Genomic DNA, 17,905 nt, shown 5'->3' with positions numbered 1-17,905 from the left:
AAAAGTTCCCTTGCGACAATTTAGCTTTTGCAACGAGACCATTAAATATATTTAAAACAATGGTAGAAGAGAGTGTAGTTCTGTTCAGTTTATCGCTAACCTTATCACAGGGACTTTGAAGCACTAACTTACATGCATGCTGATCTTGGAATAAATTGACGATAGCAAAGATTCCATCTTTGATGACGCCACATAAATGGAATAGGTACTAGCTAGCTTAATAGTTAATATCTGCGCGCTAGCTCTGCATATTCAGCTAGTGTGTGTGCGCGATTGACTGGATTAACCTCACGTCAGTTACGTGCATTGAGTGCCTTTCAGACAGTAGATACGAGCTCTACGTTACCTAGCAAGCTAAGGAACTGGCAGTAGATCAAACCATTGTGAGGCAAAGGGTGGGGGGGTCGCAATCTTTTGAAACTTAAAAACGTGCTATTAAGTGTCTATAATCAGCACAATTGCTTTCATTGCGTATTATTAATATTATTTAAATTACATAGTTATGTTTCAGTGATATATTGGGGGGGACAAATCATATTTTTCCCAGGATGGGGGGGTCGTGTCCCCCCGTCCCCCCCGGGATTTCCGCCCCTGAGGGTAAGGATTGTTTAACAGAAACGTCACAAAATGTAGGCCTACTGTATACAACATGACATGGATTGCTTGGAGTGTAACGGGGCCAATCTTGTTCTAATAAAGAAAAGTTTCCCAGCAACACATGAATGTGAAGAGAGAAGAAGATTGATGTACATTTTTTACATTTTACATTTGGGATGGAGATGGATGAATGTAAATAGAGCAGGAGATGGATGGACGATAGCGGTAGAGGAGCAATTATTCATGCAGGCAAGAATAGCAACAAATTAATGGGTTGCATATTAAACAGCTCTAATTGGAGGAACTTAACAACAGCGAAACAAAGAGGTACATTGTCTCCCAACAGAAGCACCATTTCAGACGTCAAGGATGGAAGAGGTGTGGGGGCAGACAGAAGACTTTCTCACAAGAAAAATCAAGAAAAATAACCCTCCCTCCTTGGCGCTCTCCCACCGCGCAGACCTAGCGCCTGCCTTTGTTCGCGACATAACAATCCTCGAACAGATGGTGCTCTGCTTGAGCGAGAATGACCAGCACAATCCAGTAGCCAATCGGAAGCAGCTGACTCGTTTGGACAGCGCCAGGTGCTGTTCTCATATTTTCCTTGGAGGAGCACTAGGTTACGGTCGAAGAGTAGAATATCCGCAGACAACTAGTCAGTGAGGTTGCAGGTGGCGTTTCGAAGCGTTTGGATGTCTCTACAATCTACACCATGCTCTCCTCAAGGTTAGCCTACATGGGAACCGTGCCTGAATGAATATATAAACGACAAACCGCTGTAAATAGGCTACCCGTTGCTGCTTGAATGGAATAGATTAAGAAATGTTTTACGCGATAATATTGAAGGAATCCGATTAGGCTATCTATGTATTTATTTGATTTATTGGGCATGTAGGTTATTGACGCATAGAGTTGAAGGCTATTTGCACAAACCTTAAGCTACTGATGTCCAAATAAACGGGATGCAACTGAGAAGAGAGGGGCTTGCATGTCAATGAGGTGAGCCCTACACTTCACATGATTTATTTTGCATGAGCAAAGTCAGGATTAGACTAATGCATGAAGAAAGTCAGAATATATTAAACTGAAGCTGTTTCTTCTGTAGCCTGCAATATCCTCTTTCGAGGTATTGTGCAGTAGTATGAGAACAGGTGGATGTGAATGTTATGGAAGCAGGAACTCTGTTGCCGGGAACACTTATCTCCACAATAAGGTTGTGGCCAGGGGGTCATAGCTAGTATGCTATCAATTTTTCTGGAAATGTAACATTTTCCCTAACAAAATGGTATTTGTTTGCCAACAACCTACCGTTACTGCATCTCTGCAAGGGCACAGGACTTTCTGTGCATGGGTTGGAGGGACACGGGCAATATTATACGAAGGAATAACTAATAGGCAATAGGCAATTAATCAGGAGTAGCCCTACGACTACTCTGCATCTGCGGTTCTATATCTGCATTTGTATTATTGTGATTTGGCTATGTCCCGATCAGAAATATTACATTTTCAATCTCAATGCGTCAAATAACATGCTCGGAAACAAACTTTGATCCTCCTGCGGCACCGCTCAAGGCTGCAACGTTGCAAAAATGTGATTTGCATATACATGTGAAAGCATCTGGGCAAATGTCTCGATTCTTCCATTATCGGCAGAATAAATCGAACAGGAGACAGGTCTTCAAGAAATAAAAGTCCAGGAGAACGGGGTTGTAAAGGGGGCAGGGGGTGGGGTAGCCTATTGTCATTTTAAGAAACGCCTCTGCTGTTTTGCAGCTGTTGCTCCTGTGTAATAGCTGAGGTTAACTGTCTCACAAGCTTCTTATTCACCCTTTGTATGTCCAACAGTATTACCAACACTAAGGCTAGCCTATGGTAGTGAAACAGTATCTTTGGCACTGTTTTAACCCTCTTGTTGTGTTCGTTTCATGTTTAATTAATTCTGTGTTCCAGGTCCAGAATGACCGCACCATTATAGCTGATTATAAATCCAGAATAATACATATATTATCACCTAATGGTATGTTAGATATTTTTACCAACTTAAGTTCTTGTGAACATCAAGTTTTGAACTTCTATTTGCTATTTATGGCCTGTAGGCCTCATTGACCTGAGGTCATATAACTTGTTTATTAGATTTAAAAAAGCATAATATATGGATTATTTTTACTATAACAAATACTCAGATGAAACATATTGTGCTATTTATCACAGACTACTTTGTGTCAAAGTTTCCAAGGACTCTCTCCTCCTAACCACTGTCATGATCAAAGATATTACAGTATGTGTAACGGTCGTTGTATATAGTGGACCAAGGCGCAGCAGGTTGAGTGCTCATTTTAAACTTTATTTGAGACACGTAACAACAAAACAACAAAACGAACGAACACACAGTATTACAGGCTAAACACAGCAGTGCAAAAACAACTTCCCACAAAGGACAGGTGAAAACAGGGCTACCTAAGTATGACTCCCAATCAGCAACAACGATGTACAGCTGTTCCTGATTGAGAGCCATACCAGGCCAACACAAAGAAATACACAACATAGACAGAGCATAGAAATACAAAACATAGAACATAACCAAAAACCCCAGAATACTCTAAACAAACACCCCTCTACATAAACACATATCCCAACAAACCCCGAACCACATAAAACAAACACCCCCCTGCCACGTCCTGACCAAACTACAATAACAAATAACCCCATTACTGGTCAGGACGTGACAGTATGTATCAAGAGTCTCACATACAGTATATCGTTTGGTCATTGTGCTGCCACAGAATGAACTGTGAGCTGTAAACCAGAGCTGCAAGAAAAGTTCTATATATTATTGAAACAATGTTGCCATTGTTTGTTCGAATGCCGACAGGTGTGGTTCCCATGGGGAAAATATTCTATTGGGGAAATGTTCCCGTGGGGGTTGCCATGGATGCCAAGAAGGGGAGTGAGATGTGTGTGTGTGTGTGTGTGTGTGTGTTCAAACACACATGCATGTGGGGGTCTGGGAGAGGAAGTGTGAATGGGCATGTGCCTGAACTCAATTTTATACACTAATTGTAGTCTCACCCATTCATTTCTAATGACCGGTCATTTCTGACCAGGAACACCACAGGAACACCACCAAAATGTAATGAAAATCCTCAAAATGCATGTTATGTGTTCAGATGCCCTGTGTGGACAAAGTCATGGAACTTTATGACTATCAGATTAAATGAACTATATTTTTCAGAGAGAACTTGTTGCCTATGCTAGAAGTACCAAATCATCACTTTGCCCACTGAGCCTCAGTCAGTGATGGCAGTATGACATAGACACTGAAAAATAAAGTGTTGAGTATGACCTTTTCTTACAGCAGGTCAAATAAAGAGATGTGATGCTAAAGACAACACTGGACATTGTTTGGAGCCCTATGTGATATGTTGGGTTACAATCTCATGTCAGATGGATCTTGAGAAACAGACAGTGAACAGCAGGGACATCCATTTCTCAAAACTCAAAGAACAAAGTATTAGGAGGGGAAGAGGAGTGGCAAGGTGCCGGAAAAAGGTTTTGGCTTTTTTTTCTTTCGGTATAACCTGTGGGCATAACTCCCCCTCCAACAAGCGAGAGAGCAAGTGCACACGCACACACACACACGCACACACACACACTCCTTCAACTCATAGCGGTGAGAACAGTCTGTGACAAAGGCCTGATAATAGGGCACGTGTGTCTGTCCACCAGCCAGGGTTATTAGGAGACATTGAGGATACTACAATGTCCTCCACCATGGAGAAGAGAGTTCCCTTGGGGCTGGGGAGAGGGGGGCTGGGGATAGAAGGGGAGGGGAGGGAGGAGTGGAGGGTGTTGCAGCTCAACCTTCTCCCATTATTCTTGTAAAAAGGGTCAACACATTGGATCTCAGAGGTAAGGCATGGTGCAGGCTAGGCAGCTGTTAAACTAATTCTGTTCTCATAATCTGCTGAAGGAATCATTCTGTGCATAGTGTAACTTTTACAGTGGGCTTATGGGCCCAAACCCCCAAGCTTAGTAGTTGGACATTGCTGTTGTATTTTCTCAGTGCGGAGGGCACAGGCTACAAATACAAGCATACATTTCAGGTAACACTTCCCTTTACAGTGTTTTTATTACTGGAAAGACTCAACACTCCTGTCTCACAGATAGTTTATTACCTCTGCAGAGATGTAAAATTAGGCGTTATCAGTCCTTGGTTTGATGGAGGTGAATTTATCATATTCTAATCTAGACTACAATCAATATGCAGCTTTTCGTGTTAATGCTATGGACATGAAGCGGCTGAACCATTTTATGCAGAACATAACTTCAGTCTTCATCCAGCCAGCTGTCTCTGCTTGTATTGTACTGTATTCTGAAACAACACATGTTTTCCCCCTTAACCCTCCTGTATGTAGTAACCTATTACACCTCTACCACACTTTAGGGGAATATAGTTATTTTAATCCTTTCTGGGTTTTTTTTATCTTCTCTGTGGTAGTTACCAATTATCTTTGCCAATCCCAGCCCACCAGGCTGTTTGCCTCTTAAAGAGGTGTAAATGTTCATGGGCTTTTAGGAATCAGCATGACAGGTTGAGCGTTTTTTTATCTTGGACTTTATGTTTGCACTACTCAAATGAACCAAAAGAATGTGTGGAAAATCTACTTTCTAATTTTATATTGCTCATTGCCACTTAATCATAAAGTCCCCATAGGAAGTTTTTCTTTGATTGTGAGTGTCCGTTTAGAAGAGCGATTGGTGATGGTGGAGAATTTACTTACTAGATTTATTTGGTTTTCCCTAAGGGAAGCCTTATCGTGTTTATGTTTATTATGTCAGAATTATGTGATCGGATTGTATGTCTTCCATTGCTCACATCTCTGGAAGGATTACGCCCTGTGTACACAGGATTGGAAAAGTAAACACCCTTCTCCTGGAAAAAAAGTATTCCACTCCTCAGCACATATCAAAGACCTGGTGTCTGACAGCCAGGGTACAAAGCAAATCATTAACCATCAGCATTCAAAAATAATCCTGGAACTCAAATCTTTATCAATTGTCAGTTTGTATTCATGTATTCTTTGCATAATTCTGTTTGATCTGACAACTAGAGGTACTGTAGTGAAGTTAACTATTAGATGTTGCAGGACATTCTTTTCTGTTTGATTATGCAGGTTTTATTGTAATGTATAACTATATAACAATAGTATAGCTAACAATTGATTCCAAAAAGCTCTGTGTTGTTAGTATAGTATATGTAGTCTGAGTGTCTGTGTACCAAATATATATTGTGCTCTTGTCCTCTTAGGGTTTGGTTGAAATACTGTGTATGAATTGATCATTTTTCCTTACATACCTTTGTTTAGTTTAGCTGAATGTGAATAGACTCACACAATACTGCATGATTAAGGTAGATCTGCAATGACTTCAACCTCACTTCTATTAGACCTATAGTAAACTAAGTACAGTCCTTACGGCTACCAAAGAGAGCACAGTTATTGTCATTACCATCTATTCAAATTGATTACATTGAATGAAAGCCAACATGGAAACTATTAAATGAAATAGAATATCATTCTGTAACATTGACCACAACATTTTTTTTATTGGTGTTGAAAACATATTTTGTTCGAGACTGTTTTGCAAAAGAAATGTGTCCCTCCATGGGACCCATAAGTGGTGGAAGTGGACTTTGTGTTCTTGACAAAGGACAGACAATTTTCTGGATAGAAAATGGATAGTGTCTCACTCAGAATGAATGCATTTCATGGTTTTTACATGCCATTTTTGTTGTCACAGCAGGCAAGCTATGACTACTGTACATACCAGGAACCATAGATCCCCAAGAATCATGTACACCAGGGAGTTTTGCAGTTATATGTCCTGTGCTAAAGTAGCATTGAACCCATATGAATTCATACACATACTCCATCTCAATAGTACTACAGACACCTGTGATCTTCAAATCACTTACCCATAGGATCACATAGTTTACTGTGACTACTGTAAGTAGGTTAAGTACCCAATTGGAAGATACATAGGCTGTCCTGATTCAAGTTTTGCCTTGAATCAGGACAGCCTTTGTATCTTCCAATTGGGTAGTCTTCAGAGCAAAAAAAGTAATAAATGCTGAAGTTATCCAGCATTTATGAAGGTGTTTATTTTTATTTTCATTGTTGATATGAATTACTGCAAAAACACCAGGAAATCAGCTGCAAGTGATTGTAATTTGTGGAAATCTGTTCCCAAGTAGTCCCACACTGTAACGACCGTCGTCAAAGATAGTGGACCAAGGCACAGCGGGTCTCGTGAACATCTTAAACTTTCTTCAAGAGAACACAAAACAAGAAAAACGCACGACAGCTAAACAGTCTTGCAGGCTATGCAAAATCAACTTCCCACAAACACAGTGGAAAAAAGGGCTACATAAGTATGACTCCCAATCAGTGACAACGATGTACAGCTGTCCCTGATTGAGAGCCATACCAGGCCAAAACAAAGAAATACAACACCTAGAAGGGAACGTAGAAATATAAAAATAAGGACCATACAACTAACCCCAAAATCCCAACAACACAAACCAAACACACCCCTGCCACGCCCTGACCATACTACAATAACAAATAACCCCTTATACTGGTCAGGACGTGACACACACATAATAGATAGACACATGGGATTGTATACAAATGTAAGCAAGGTTTTAAATTATTATGTTTTAGTCAAATATTATATCTGAACCTAGTTGATTATCCTTGCCCTAAAACCTCAGGATTTAGCAACTTGATTTATTTTACTGCAATTGCCTTTTGGAAGCAAGGCATCCTTGCAAGACATTGTCGCTTTGCTGTATTTTTGATGCACTGTGGACTACATCTAAGCCTATTTAAGCCTATCAGTAATGGCTGTTTATAAACAGTGAATAAACATGACGAGGTAGGTTACAGCCATTTGTAGTTAAAGAACACAGTGATCTGTATCTCTCCTGAGGGTTACATTTCCTCAGACTGATTTCTGACTCCGCTAATCCTGATGGGTCAAGTCAATCTTAACCACTCACTCTGCCTTAGCATAAGAAACATGTCTGTATTACAAGTATTTCACACCTTATTTCACCCTGTCCCAGGAGAAAAATCCCCTGTGCAGGAAGAGCTTGAACTTGTTTCATGTCACCCTTGCTCTGTTGCCAGGCAGTTTTGCACTCAGATGAATACGCAGCTCTCTTCTTTCAAAGCCTCTTAGCAATATCTTCTTAAGTGAGTGTTGATCACAGATGTTGTTTGGTTGTAAGGCCAATGGCACTGCAGTACTAATGTATGTCTCTTCCATGGAAAGGGATACGCCCTTCAGTAACTTCACCTAATTAGGTTAGGGGATTTCTTAAGTGTTGCTCAGATTACATTGCCATACAGGACTCCGCCATGGTAGAGCCAGCTAGCCTGGAAATGGTGGCAGACCTTTCTGATTCCCACCTCTGCATTATATACGTTTACTACGTATACAGGAAAGGTTGGTACTCAGAGTAAAGCACTAATGTAAACCCACTTCTCATTTCAAATGGTCCTAATGCTTCAGTAGTTTCAGGGTGGAATCAGTACTTATTGATTTCCACATGCCACTTTCAGAACTCAATAACAGAGCCTTGTAGTTGCTCAAGTGTGCATATGTGCCAGCCTCTCCCCTGGAAAATCACTAACACTCTTTAGAGACGGTAGCAAAAGCTTAGAAACCAACTCAATAGTCAGTGAAATCCTTATTCTGAAGAACATTACCACAATAAAAGTATATTTTAATTGATATAACATATTCACTTTAGGTTTAAAAGTATTGTGGCCCGTTTGTTAGAGTCAGAACTGTAGTGCTATATGGGATGGCCGATGCCTGGTGCTCCTGTTATGAACTGCTCTTCTCCAGACTAGACTGTTGGGCCAGATTCTGGCTTCACAAGTCCTTCTCCTAAAATCTCTGTCCTTGGATAAAAATCATTCTGGATTATCACAATTTATTTGAATAAGTGACTGTTGAGGCTGAAGAGAAGTGTGAGGTATACTCTACAAAATGCTGTACTTGCAATGCACACTGAAGGCTTCTCTCAGAAACACCCTAAATATGTTCAAAGAAATCCATCATATTTCTGTACCAAAACCAGGACACAGTGGACCCTTCATTAATAATCTAGGAACTTTTTTTTTTATACGTATGTATCTCAGAGTATTTAATGAAATGTGAAGAAGCTAATGATCTATTCCTGATGGGCCTATTGAATAGATGAAAGCACTCAATGGAATTTGATCTTTGTCCAAGTATACAACTTCTGAGGGGTGTTTTCTGTATTATTGTGCATGCATTAAAAGAGCTGATTTCACATTTTTCCTCATAATGATGATGCTGCATAATTCATATTAACAATCTCTCAGATGAAGATGTAAACAGAAGGTTTGCTCTCAACATTATCAGGAGCTGTGTTACTACCATGTTTTATTTAACATGACTGACATGTAACTTTCGGTAATATTATGTGACTGGACGTATGATACAGGACATATACCCCTGACACTAGTTTCCATCAACTCCCTTTGTCTCATACATATCATTTTGTTATGCTATTTGTGCTCCTTTGTGTCCTTGTGTTAAACTAAACTATAGTGACTCAGTCTTTTTTTTGCATTTTTTTTGTCTTTGTTTTACAGACTCACCCCGCAGTCCTGAGGTATTGATGAAAGAAAAACTCTGAACAGTGGGAGACTCACTGTAACACTGTAACTGTTTCATTGGAACCCCCTGTGCATATTTTTCTGTCTGGACCATTTTAGAGGGACACAACTACAAGTCAACACCCCCTCTGGTTAATGACAATCACACAGCTCCCTCCAAGTTCCTCTACCCCTTCTGGTGTCTAACCCTGTGGGTTTAGACAGGTGAACGCAGACAGACAGCATGGCTAGAGGGAGGTTTCTCTACTGTCTACTAGGCCATTTGTTCACTGGCCTGATTCTGTCGTCAGTTGGACTATCCTCCATCCAGAGAGATAATGATTGTCCCCAGCAGTGTGTGTGCGAGATCCGACCCTGGTTCACCCCCCAGTCCACCTACAGAGAAGCCACGACGGTGGACTGCAACGATCTCCGTCTCACACGCATCCCAGGCAACCTGTCCAGTGACACGCAGGTGCTCCTCCTGCAGAGCAACTACATCGCCAGGACCAGTGAGGAGCTGGAGCAGCTATACAACCTGACAGAGTTGGACCTGTCTCAGAACAACTTCAGCAGCATTCGTGACGTGGGCCTCAGCAACATGTCCCAGCTCACCACCCTGCACCTGGAGGAGAACCAGATCACTGAGATGCCTGACTACTGCCTGCAGGACCTCAGCAACTTGCAAGAGCTCTACATCAACCATAACCAGATCAATATTATCTCCCCCAATGCCCTCTCTGGACTGCACAACCTGCTCAGGCTCCATCTAAACTCTAACAGGCTCAAGGCCATCGACAGCCGCTGGTTTGAGTCCACGCCCAATCTGGAGATCCTCATGATCGGGGAAAACCCTATAGTTGGCATTCTGGAGTTTAACTTCAAGCCTCTTGTAAACCTGAGAAGCTTGGTACTGGCTGGAATGGATTTAACAGACATTCCTGGAAATGCCTTTGTGGGACTAGATAACCTAGAGAGTCTCTCCTTCTACGACAATAAGCTAGTCAGAGTTCCTCAAAACGCTCTTCAGAAACTACCTAACCTCAAGTTCTTGGACTTGAACAAAAACCCTGTGCACAAAATCCAAGAGGGGGACTTGAAGAACATGCTGAGGCTGAAAGAGCTGGGCATTAACAACATGGGGGAGCTGGCCTGCATTGACCGCTTTGCCCTCGATAACCTCCCAGAGCTCACCAAGCTGGAAGCCACTAACAACCCCAAGTTCTCCTACGTGAACCGCCAGGCCTTCCGTGACCTCCCCGCCTTGGAGAGTCTCATGTTGAACAACAACGCCCTTAACGCCCTCTACCAGTCCACTGTGGACTTCCTGCCCAACCTGCGTGAGATCAGTATCCACAGCAACCCCATGCGATGCGACTGCGTCATCCAGTGGATGAGCTCCAACAAGACCAGCATACGCTTCATGGAGCCCCTCTCTATGCTCTGTGCCATGCCAGCTGAGGTCAGAGGGCAGCATGTGAGGGAGGTGCTCCAGCAGGACTCAGCAGAGCAGTGCCTGCCGATGATCTCCCATGACACCTTTCCCAACCACCTGAACCTGGACATCGGCATGACTGTGGATCTGGACTGCCGAGCCATGTCCCAGCCCGAACCGGAGATCTACTGGGTCACACCCATGGGGAACAAGGTGATGATGGACACCATGTCTGATAAGTACAGCCTCAGTACCGAAGGAACACTGCGCATCTCTCACATCCAGGTAGAGGACTCTGGCAGGTACACTTGTGTGGCACAAAATGTTGAGGGGGCAGACACTCGGGTGACTGCTATTAGGGTGAATGGTACTCTCTTAGACAGCACCCAGCTGATGAAGATCTATGTGAAGCAGACTGAGTCCCACTCTATCCTTGTCTCCTGGAAGGTCAACTCCAATGTCATGACCTCCAACCTCAAGTGGTCATCTGCCACCATGAAGATAGACAACCCCCACATCACCTACACAGCCAGGGTCCCGGTGGATGTCCATGAGTATAACCTCACACACCTACAGCCCGCCACCGAGTATGAGGTGTGTCTCACCGTCTCCAACATCCACCAGCAGACGCAGAAGTCCTGTGTCAACGTCACAACGAAGCACGCTGCCTTCGCTGTGGAGATATCCGACCAAGGCACTAACACTGCTCTCGCAGCTGTCATGGGAACCATATTCGGCATCATCAGCCTGGCCTCTATGGCTGTGTACATTGCCAAGCGGTGGAAGGGGAAAAACTACAATCACTCCCTGAAAAAGTACATGCAGAAAACATCCTCCATCCCACTCAATGAGCTCTACCCTCCCCTCATCAACCTGTGGGAGGTAGACAGTGAGAAGGACAAAGAGGTGTCCTCCTCCTCAGAGACCAAACCCAGCCAAGTGGACACTACACAGAGCTACTATATGTGGTGATAGCTACTGGGTCGTTCCACCAATTCGGTGCCTTTTGAGAAGTGTAACTTGGTAAAAAAAAAAATGTTTGATTTCACCTAATATTATCATTCTGTCATAAAGAGCACATGTTGAACTTCATTAAAAACACATTTTCTCATCTCAAAAGGTTAAATAAAAAATTACTATGGTAAGTGTCTATTAAGTGCCAAATAAAGTAACAGGGTTGACGGTAACAGGGTGACGATTTCATCTAAAATCAGCCATAAATCCCCTTGTGACAGGGGGAATGGAAGCGTGTTGTGTACAAAATTGAAGTTGTTAAAATATTTCTAGCCTGTCTATTGGTAACACGCTCAGTTTTCAACCCGTTCAGTTTTCCACCCGCTCAGTTGACCACCCCAAAACACCAGAGAATGGCTAAAAAGAGTAGAACCAGCCCACCTGCTTTTAAATTTTTTTTATATGTATATAAAAGGAGAGTTCAGTTTACGTAACAAGGTTGACCTTAAAAATAAGGGACAGATGAAAATGAATCACTAATCACATTAAATAAATAATAATCTTTAGAAATGACTTTGTCAAAGCAACAACAGCAAAAAAATATATAACTTTACAATGATGCTGAAAACTTGGGAGAAATTGTGGGTTAAAGTGGGTTAGAATCTTCCTAGAAGTCAGGTCACAGAGGGTGCACAGAGGGACAGGTAAAAATGCAGATATTTTTTACTTTAGCAAGTCTTTATTCATATTGAAAATCAGATTAATTGAATTCTCCATGTGGTCTATATTAATAAAGGGCACTTCATTTAATAAACAGAATTTCAAAATGAAATATTGTTGCACAATTTCTACTTAAAATATCAAAGAGATGCAAAAGGCACTCATTTCGTGGAATGACCCTACTACATGGTGAAAGATACTACATGTGGGGTAAATCAGAAATAATTTTCTTATAGGAGCACAACGACACTTCTTTCGCTTCTTTGTGTCACAGTAATATTACTTTTTTCCTTCTGTTTTCTGCTTTGCTCATATGAGGCGAAGGACGTGACTAGTATTTCAGACTTTTTAGCATAGTGCATTGCCTTTCTTCTCTTGCTCCCTTTTTGACACTCAATATGACAACTTTGTTTAGCTCCCAGGACTTGGTAGTCACTGTGCTTTATTTTTAGTACTTGTTTTGATAGCACAGCATGGGTATTGTAAAGGATTCAGTCTGGATCAGCTTGCAGGAGCTAGAATTGGATCCATTTAGATTTCTTTCTCTGGCAGTATTCTTAGAGAATGCAATGTTTTTTTTCTCGTAAAACAGTTTAACTGTTAACTGTTGTGCACTGAAATATATAAACCAATTTGTCTATGGACTCCAATATAAGCTGACAAAGTATGTTTAGACTTGATATACTGTCTATTGAATAACGTTAGCAATCGTTCTGTAATGTTGTATCAACTATAATTTGATCAACTTTTTTGACATTAGTAAACATTCTTTTTTTATTTAGAACTTAAGTTTGCAGAGAAAACACTGTAAACCAGCAATATAAATATGAATGTTTATTAACTAGGTAAGTAGACATAAGGCTTTTTAAATTCTCAGAATATTTTATTTTATTTAGCTAGAATCTGTCAACGATCACTGATTTTGTTGTGATTTACACACGCAAATATGTTGTATATTGAGGAACAAGCAAAAATAAAATGTATTTTCCTCATATTTTTTATACGATTTCCAGGCCATGTGTCATTATATACTACGTCAGATATTTAAAACAGGAAAAAAATCTACTTTAGAAACATTTATTTATTAGTATGCACTAATTTACCATATTTCCATATAAGTATCAAACTTGAATAAAAATGAAAACATGCTCTGTGGGGGAGATAAATATGTGTTTTACAGGATGACATAATGTCAATCAGTTTGAGAGTAGGTGTAGCCACAGTGTAGATTGTGTTGAAGAGATATAACGACGGAGATTGAAATGCTGCTAAAAGCAATTATCAGAACATAATTCATATCTGCCCGTTTAGTCTCCAAATACTGTTGTAAAAAGCCTACGAGGAGCAAACAACCCTCCGAAACCACAGATGAAAAGTCTGAAAACCAGGAAGACATATGGGGATAAATGTCAAGACAAGCCTCCCAAGCTGATTGACTCCTAGACTTCACTGGACACAGATGACAGATCTTCAGGGTTTACATGCTGCCCACTGCCATTAATGACATGTAAGGCAATAGTGTCCTCCCTTGTCTTGTCCAGTCTCCAGGATGAGACGAGATGGGTGTGGGGAGCAGTGAGAGGAGAATATGAAGTGGCCGAGCATAGATCAAAGGAGGAAGTGATTATGGATAATGGGCACAATTAAGCAGAACAGATTGCTGCATTTCTAACAGTCAGCAGCCCCACTTTAATCAGTCAGATGCTAGCAGCTTCCAATTCTCTGCATTCCTTATACAGTATGAGATGGAATTTCACAGGGGTCTAGAGGTGCATAACTGAGCCTTCTGAAGGATTTTGTGTTTATGTGTAGTTCTCCATTTGGTTGTTACATTAATGTAGATTTTCATGGTAGCGATGGAAACAAACATCAGTCTGTTTCTCATCCACCATAACTGCTCTTTCACCAATAAGCTCACTGGGAGGTGAAGAGGAGGAGGGAAAATGAAGATTAATGTTGAATGTTGAATGTTAATGATGAATCCTCTGCCACTTCAATACAGTGACTTTTTCGTAGCAGGTTAGGAGGACTTACGCAGCAGGCTAGGATAATTAACGTAGCAGGTTAGGAGACTGAGGTTAAGGTTAGGAAAAGGGTTTTAGGGCTAGCGAAAATGCTATCCTAAGTTGCTACGAAAGTCACTTCCGGTCGTAGCTGTATCGAAGTGGTGTGAAAAGAGTGTGTCCCCTGTCACTCAACAGCTTTCTCATTGAAAATCAAAAACCCCACCTCAATTCATATCCCAATTTCATTGGCTCTCTCTCTAGGAATGTCTGGGCCTATTGGGAGTTGATCATGCAGGAAGGCTATGTTGGTGTTTGATTGACAGCTCAGAGCTTTGTAGAGCAATCAGACCATCTCAATCTGTGTTCCCCTGATAACATATTCATCCCTCTGTTCTTTCACTTTCTCTAACTGTCCCTCCCTATCTGTATCATCAGAGACCATCTCATCTAACTCTAATGTACTACTTCACTGCAGAAAAATGAATAAGCAGGGCAGTAGAAATCTGCTACAGAATCTTTATGAATGTAATGGATGTGCGATTATGTCAACGTGTATTGGTGTTGTCTAAAATTATGAGATCTCACCTAGATTTCAGTAAAATAACCTTGCAACTTTGCAAGCACCACCAAGGAGATATTCATAACAACACTTGTCCTATTGTTTCCTGTCAAACCTTTTGAATCCATTTAGGAAATGTTGTTACTCATGTTACATTTTTATTTGTCATTGAATTGCTGCAACAAAATTGGCTAACATTTTATTTCCATTTCCATTATGCATCAGAACATGCACTAGGTGTGTCCTCTCTCTCTCTCTCTCTCTCTCTCTCTCTCTCTCTCTCTCTCTCTCTCTCTCTCTCTCTCTCTCTCTCTCTCTCTCTCTCTCTCTCTGTCTTCCTCTATGTTTCTCTGACTAGTGAGATGCCAGGAGAAGTTGTGAGGAAATGTCATTAAATGTCACAGACCCTCTGGGGAGACTTATGTCCTGTGTTGTGGTGAGGCTGACAGAGCACAAGGCAAGGCTGTGTTTATGGGCATCTGACGATCGGAATGGAACTGTGTTGCCAATCAATGAGTTATTTTGAAAATGTGTGTGGTAGTCTGCGCCATGTCCCATCCCAGCGGCCTGTTTCCATGACAACCCCCGAACTGAGTACACCTTTTGGAGGGGACCACAAAAACACCATGTACCCTTTCACAGGTGTGTAGAGAAAAAAAACAGCTGCCTTGGCATTAGAGGGCATGTATACATACACTTAAGGCTAGGCATGCTGACTCTATGTGTTAATAAGCCATGCTTTTGGAGGAGCGTGGAAGAACTACATGGATCAAAGTCAGGACAAGAATTTACTGAGAGTAGCTGTGATTTCATTGCGTTGGATTATTCTTACAATTCATGGTGCAACAGATAAATGCCAATGCACAGGTTGGCTGTGTCTGTATTTCTGCCAATATAGCCTAAATCGTTTTCATTTGTCAAATCTGACAGAATGGGGACACCCCTAAATCTATGGCGACAAATGCAGATCAAATTTAAAGAGATATATTTGGCGAGGCTCTGGACCAATAACTGTAACCAGATTAAGCGCTCCCTAATGACTGAAATATAAGCCTAATACTGTCTGTTGGCATAGTGTGTGGGAATACAGCTGGAGATTTGTCATATTCATGTTTCAGCCCAGAGCATGTTCTAGGTGGCTGGTGAGTCAGTGCTGGTGTCTGGGTTCTCTTTGCTGCTCTACTGGACTGTGGAGCTGGCAGCAGTGCAGCAGTCCAAAGCTGAGGTGACCTTCCGTCTCTGCCTTGACTCACAGCCCAGCTATCAGCTCTCCCCCAACAGGCCCATGGCCGCCGACGCTCACTGAGAGAAATGAATCAAAATGTAATCTTTCTGCTCAGCGTGAGGAGGAAGCCGAGGCCTGCACCAGGACCTGACACTTTCTATTAGACCGGCCCATTTAACAGAGATAGTAGCTCCTTCTTTAAGAGGAAGGAAGTAACTTAATGTAGGCACATATTTGTTCAGCAGCATTCAATAGATATTAATGGGAAACTGGATATTCAGTAGAGCCTAGGTACACCTATATAAATGCTGACTTTGGCCAATTGATGATTATCGGCAAGGGGATAAGGCTGCTGTTGGTTCCTTTATTTCAAAGAAGAGGTTTTCAACTTATGAGAGGTGTCTATTGTATAAATAATAATAAGAAAATGTATCCAATGAAGATAGCAATAGCTGGGTGGAGGAAGTCACAGCGAGCATCAGAAATCACTGAGCAGCTTAACTTTCTCTAAAATTGCTTTTCAGCCAACACAAAAGGTTATGTAATTTAAATATAACATTGTATGATTGACATGAAATGCATTTTCATAAAACACATTTTATGAAACTCTTGGTAACTCTATTTGTTTTCAGAATGCCTCCATAAAGTTACAGATACAAGTGTCAGCTGGAATGAATGGAAATGGTTGTGCCTTATGCTACAACAGATTGACCTTCATGGAATCTTGAGTGAAAGAGCAATTACTCATTCATATCTGAAGGCTTTTATGCCTAACAGATATGAATCATGATTTCTGTCATAATCTAAATAATGACAATGATTGTAAGCAAATAACTCGGGACTGTGAATTAATTTTACTCCAAATCCATTGGAGAAGTGATTTGACATGTTTATTAGCATCTCTGAATTCCTCACTCTGATTAAATTAATGACAGCACATTACAAATTCCTAGACGCACAATGAACAGTGAAACTGGAAACATTTTCCTCCTTTTAATCAAAAGGTTCTCTTTCTCAAGTGACCTGCCTGTCACCAACAGCACAGGGTGTGGGTGTGGGGGAGTTGTTACCATGGCAACATTGATTTCTTTGTCTACCCCTGGGATTTAATTTAATAATTATTGTCTAGATAACGAATACAATTACCTTGTCCATGTAAAGAGTTTGTGAATGGGCTGTGATTTAATGCTCATCAGGTTTATGTCCATGAACATAACCCCATTTTAGATTAGGGATAATTATGGAGTATCATGTATCAGGCCATTAAAATAAGGATTTGGAAGCCTATACTGTATTGCTGGCAGATTTGTTTCCGATATTTTGGACATTAATATACTATGTGTATGTGGAGGCTGCTGAGGGGAGCATGGCTCATAATAATGGCTGGAATGGAGTCAATGGAATGGTATCAACCACATGGAAACTACGTCTTTGATACCATTCCATTTAAGAGTGGCTGACCCAGTGCCTCAGTGGTCTTGAGAGATGTGGAGGTTTAGAACCTTTAGTTGGCTCTCCCTATTTGATTTCTAGAAAAACAATCCTTTATCTGATCTTCCCTGTTTTTGTTTTGCTCCATTATTTTGGTTTGCTTCCTTAAAGTCTTAAAATTTGGTGTGGGTTTTTCTTTTGTTTGCCTCTTAGTGTGCATATTTATTGGGTGCTCATGGTGGGCGTCTTTTAGGTCCCAGTTGTTGTAGCTATGCAACTATCAGT

The 17,905-nt window shown here is 41.3% G+C and overlaps 1 protein-coding gene across 2 annotated transcripts; it reads left to right on the top strand.

The window, feature by feature from the left end:
* Window positions 1-1,052: 1,052 nt before the first annotated feature.
* On the top strand, window positions 1,053-13,405 carry LOC106565747 (leucine-rich repeat neuronal protein 1-like). Of its 2 annotated transcripts, none has more exons than XM_014133208.2 (2): window positions 1,053-1,596; window positions 9,288-13,405. In XM_014133208.2, the coding sequence occupies exon 2, from the start codon at window positions 9,535-9,537 to the stop codon at window positions 11,695-11,697; it is 2,163 nt and encodes a 720-aa protein (XP_013988683.1). In that variant the 5' UTR covers window positions 1,053-1,596; window positions 9,288-9,534; the 3' UTR covers window positions 11,698-13,405. The 2 variants fall into 2 exon arrangements, with proteins under 2 accessions (XP_013988683.1, XP_013988684.1); XM_014133209.2 differs by having other exon boundaries at window positions 1,056-1,323.
* The last annotated feature ends 4,500 nt before the right edge of the window (window positions 13,406-17,905 follow it).

Source organism: Salmo salar, chromosome ssa12, assembly GCF_905237065.1.
Source record: "Salmo salar chromosome ssa12, Ssal_v3.1, whole genome shotgun sequence".
NCBI lineage: Eukaryota > Metazoa > Chordata > Actinopteri > Salmoniformes > Salmonidae > Salmo > Salmo salar.
Note: the sequence above shows the minus strand (reverse complement) of the source record. Positions and strands in the feature narration are given on the sequence as shown.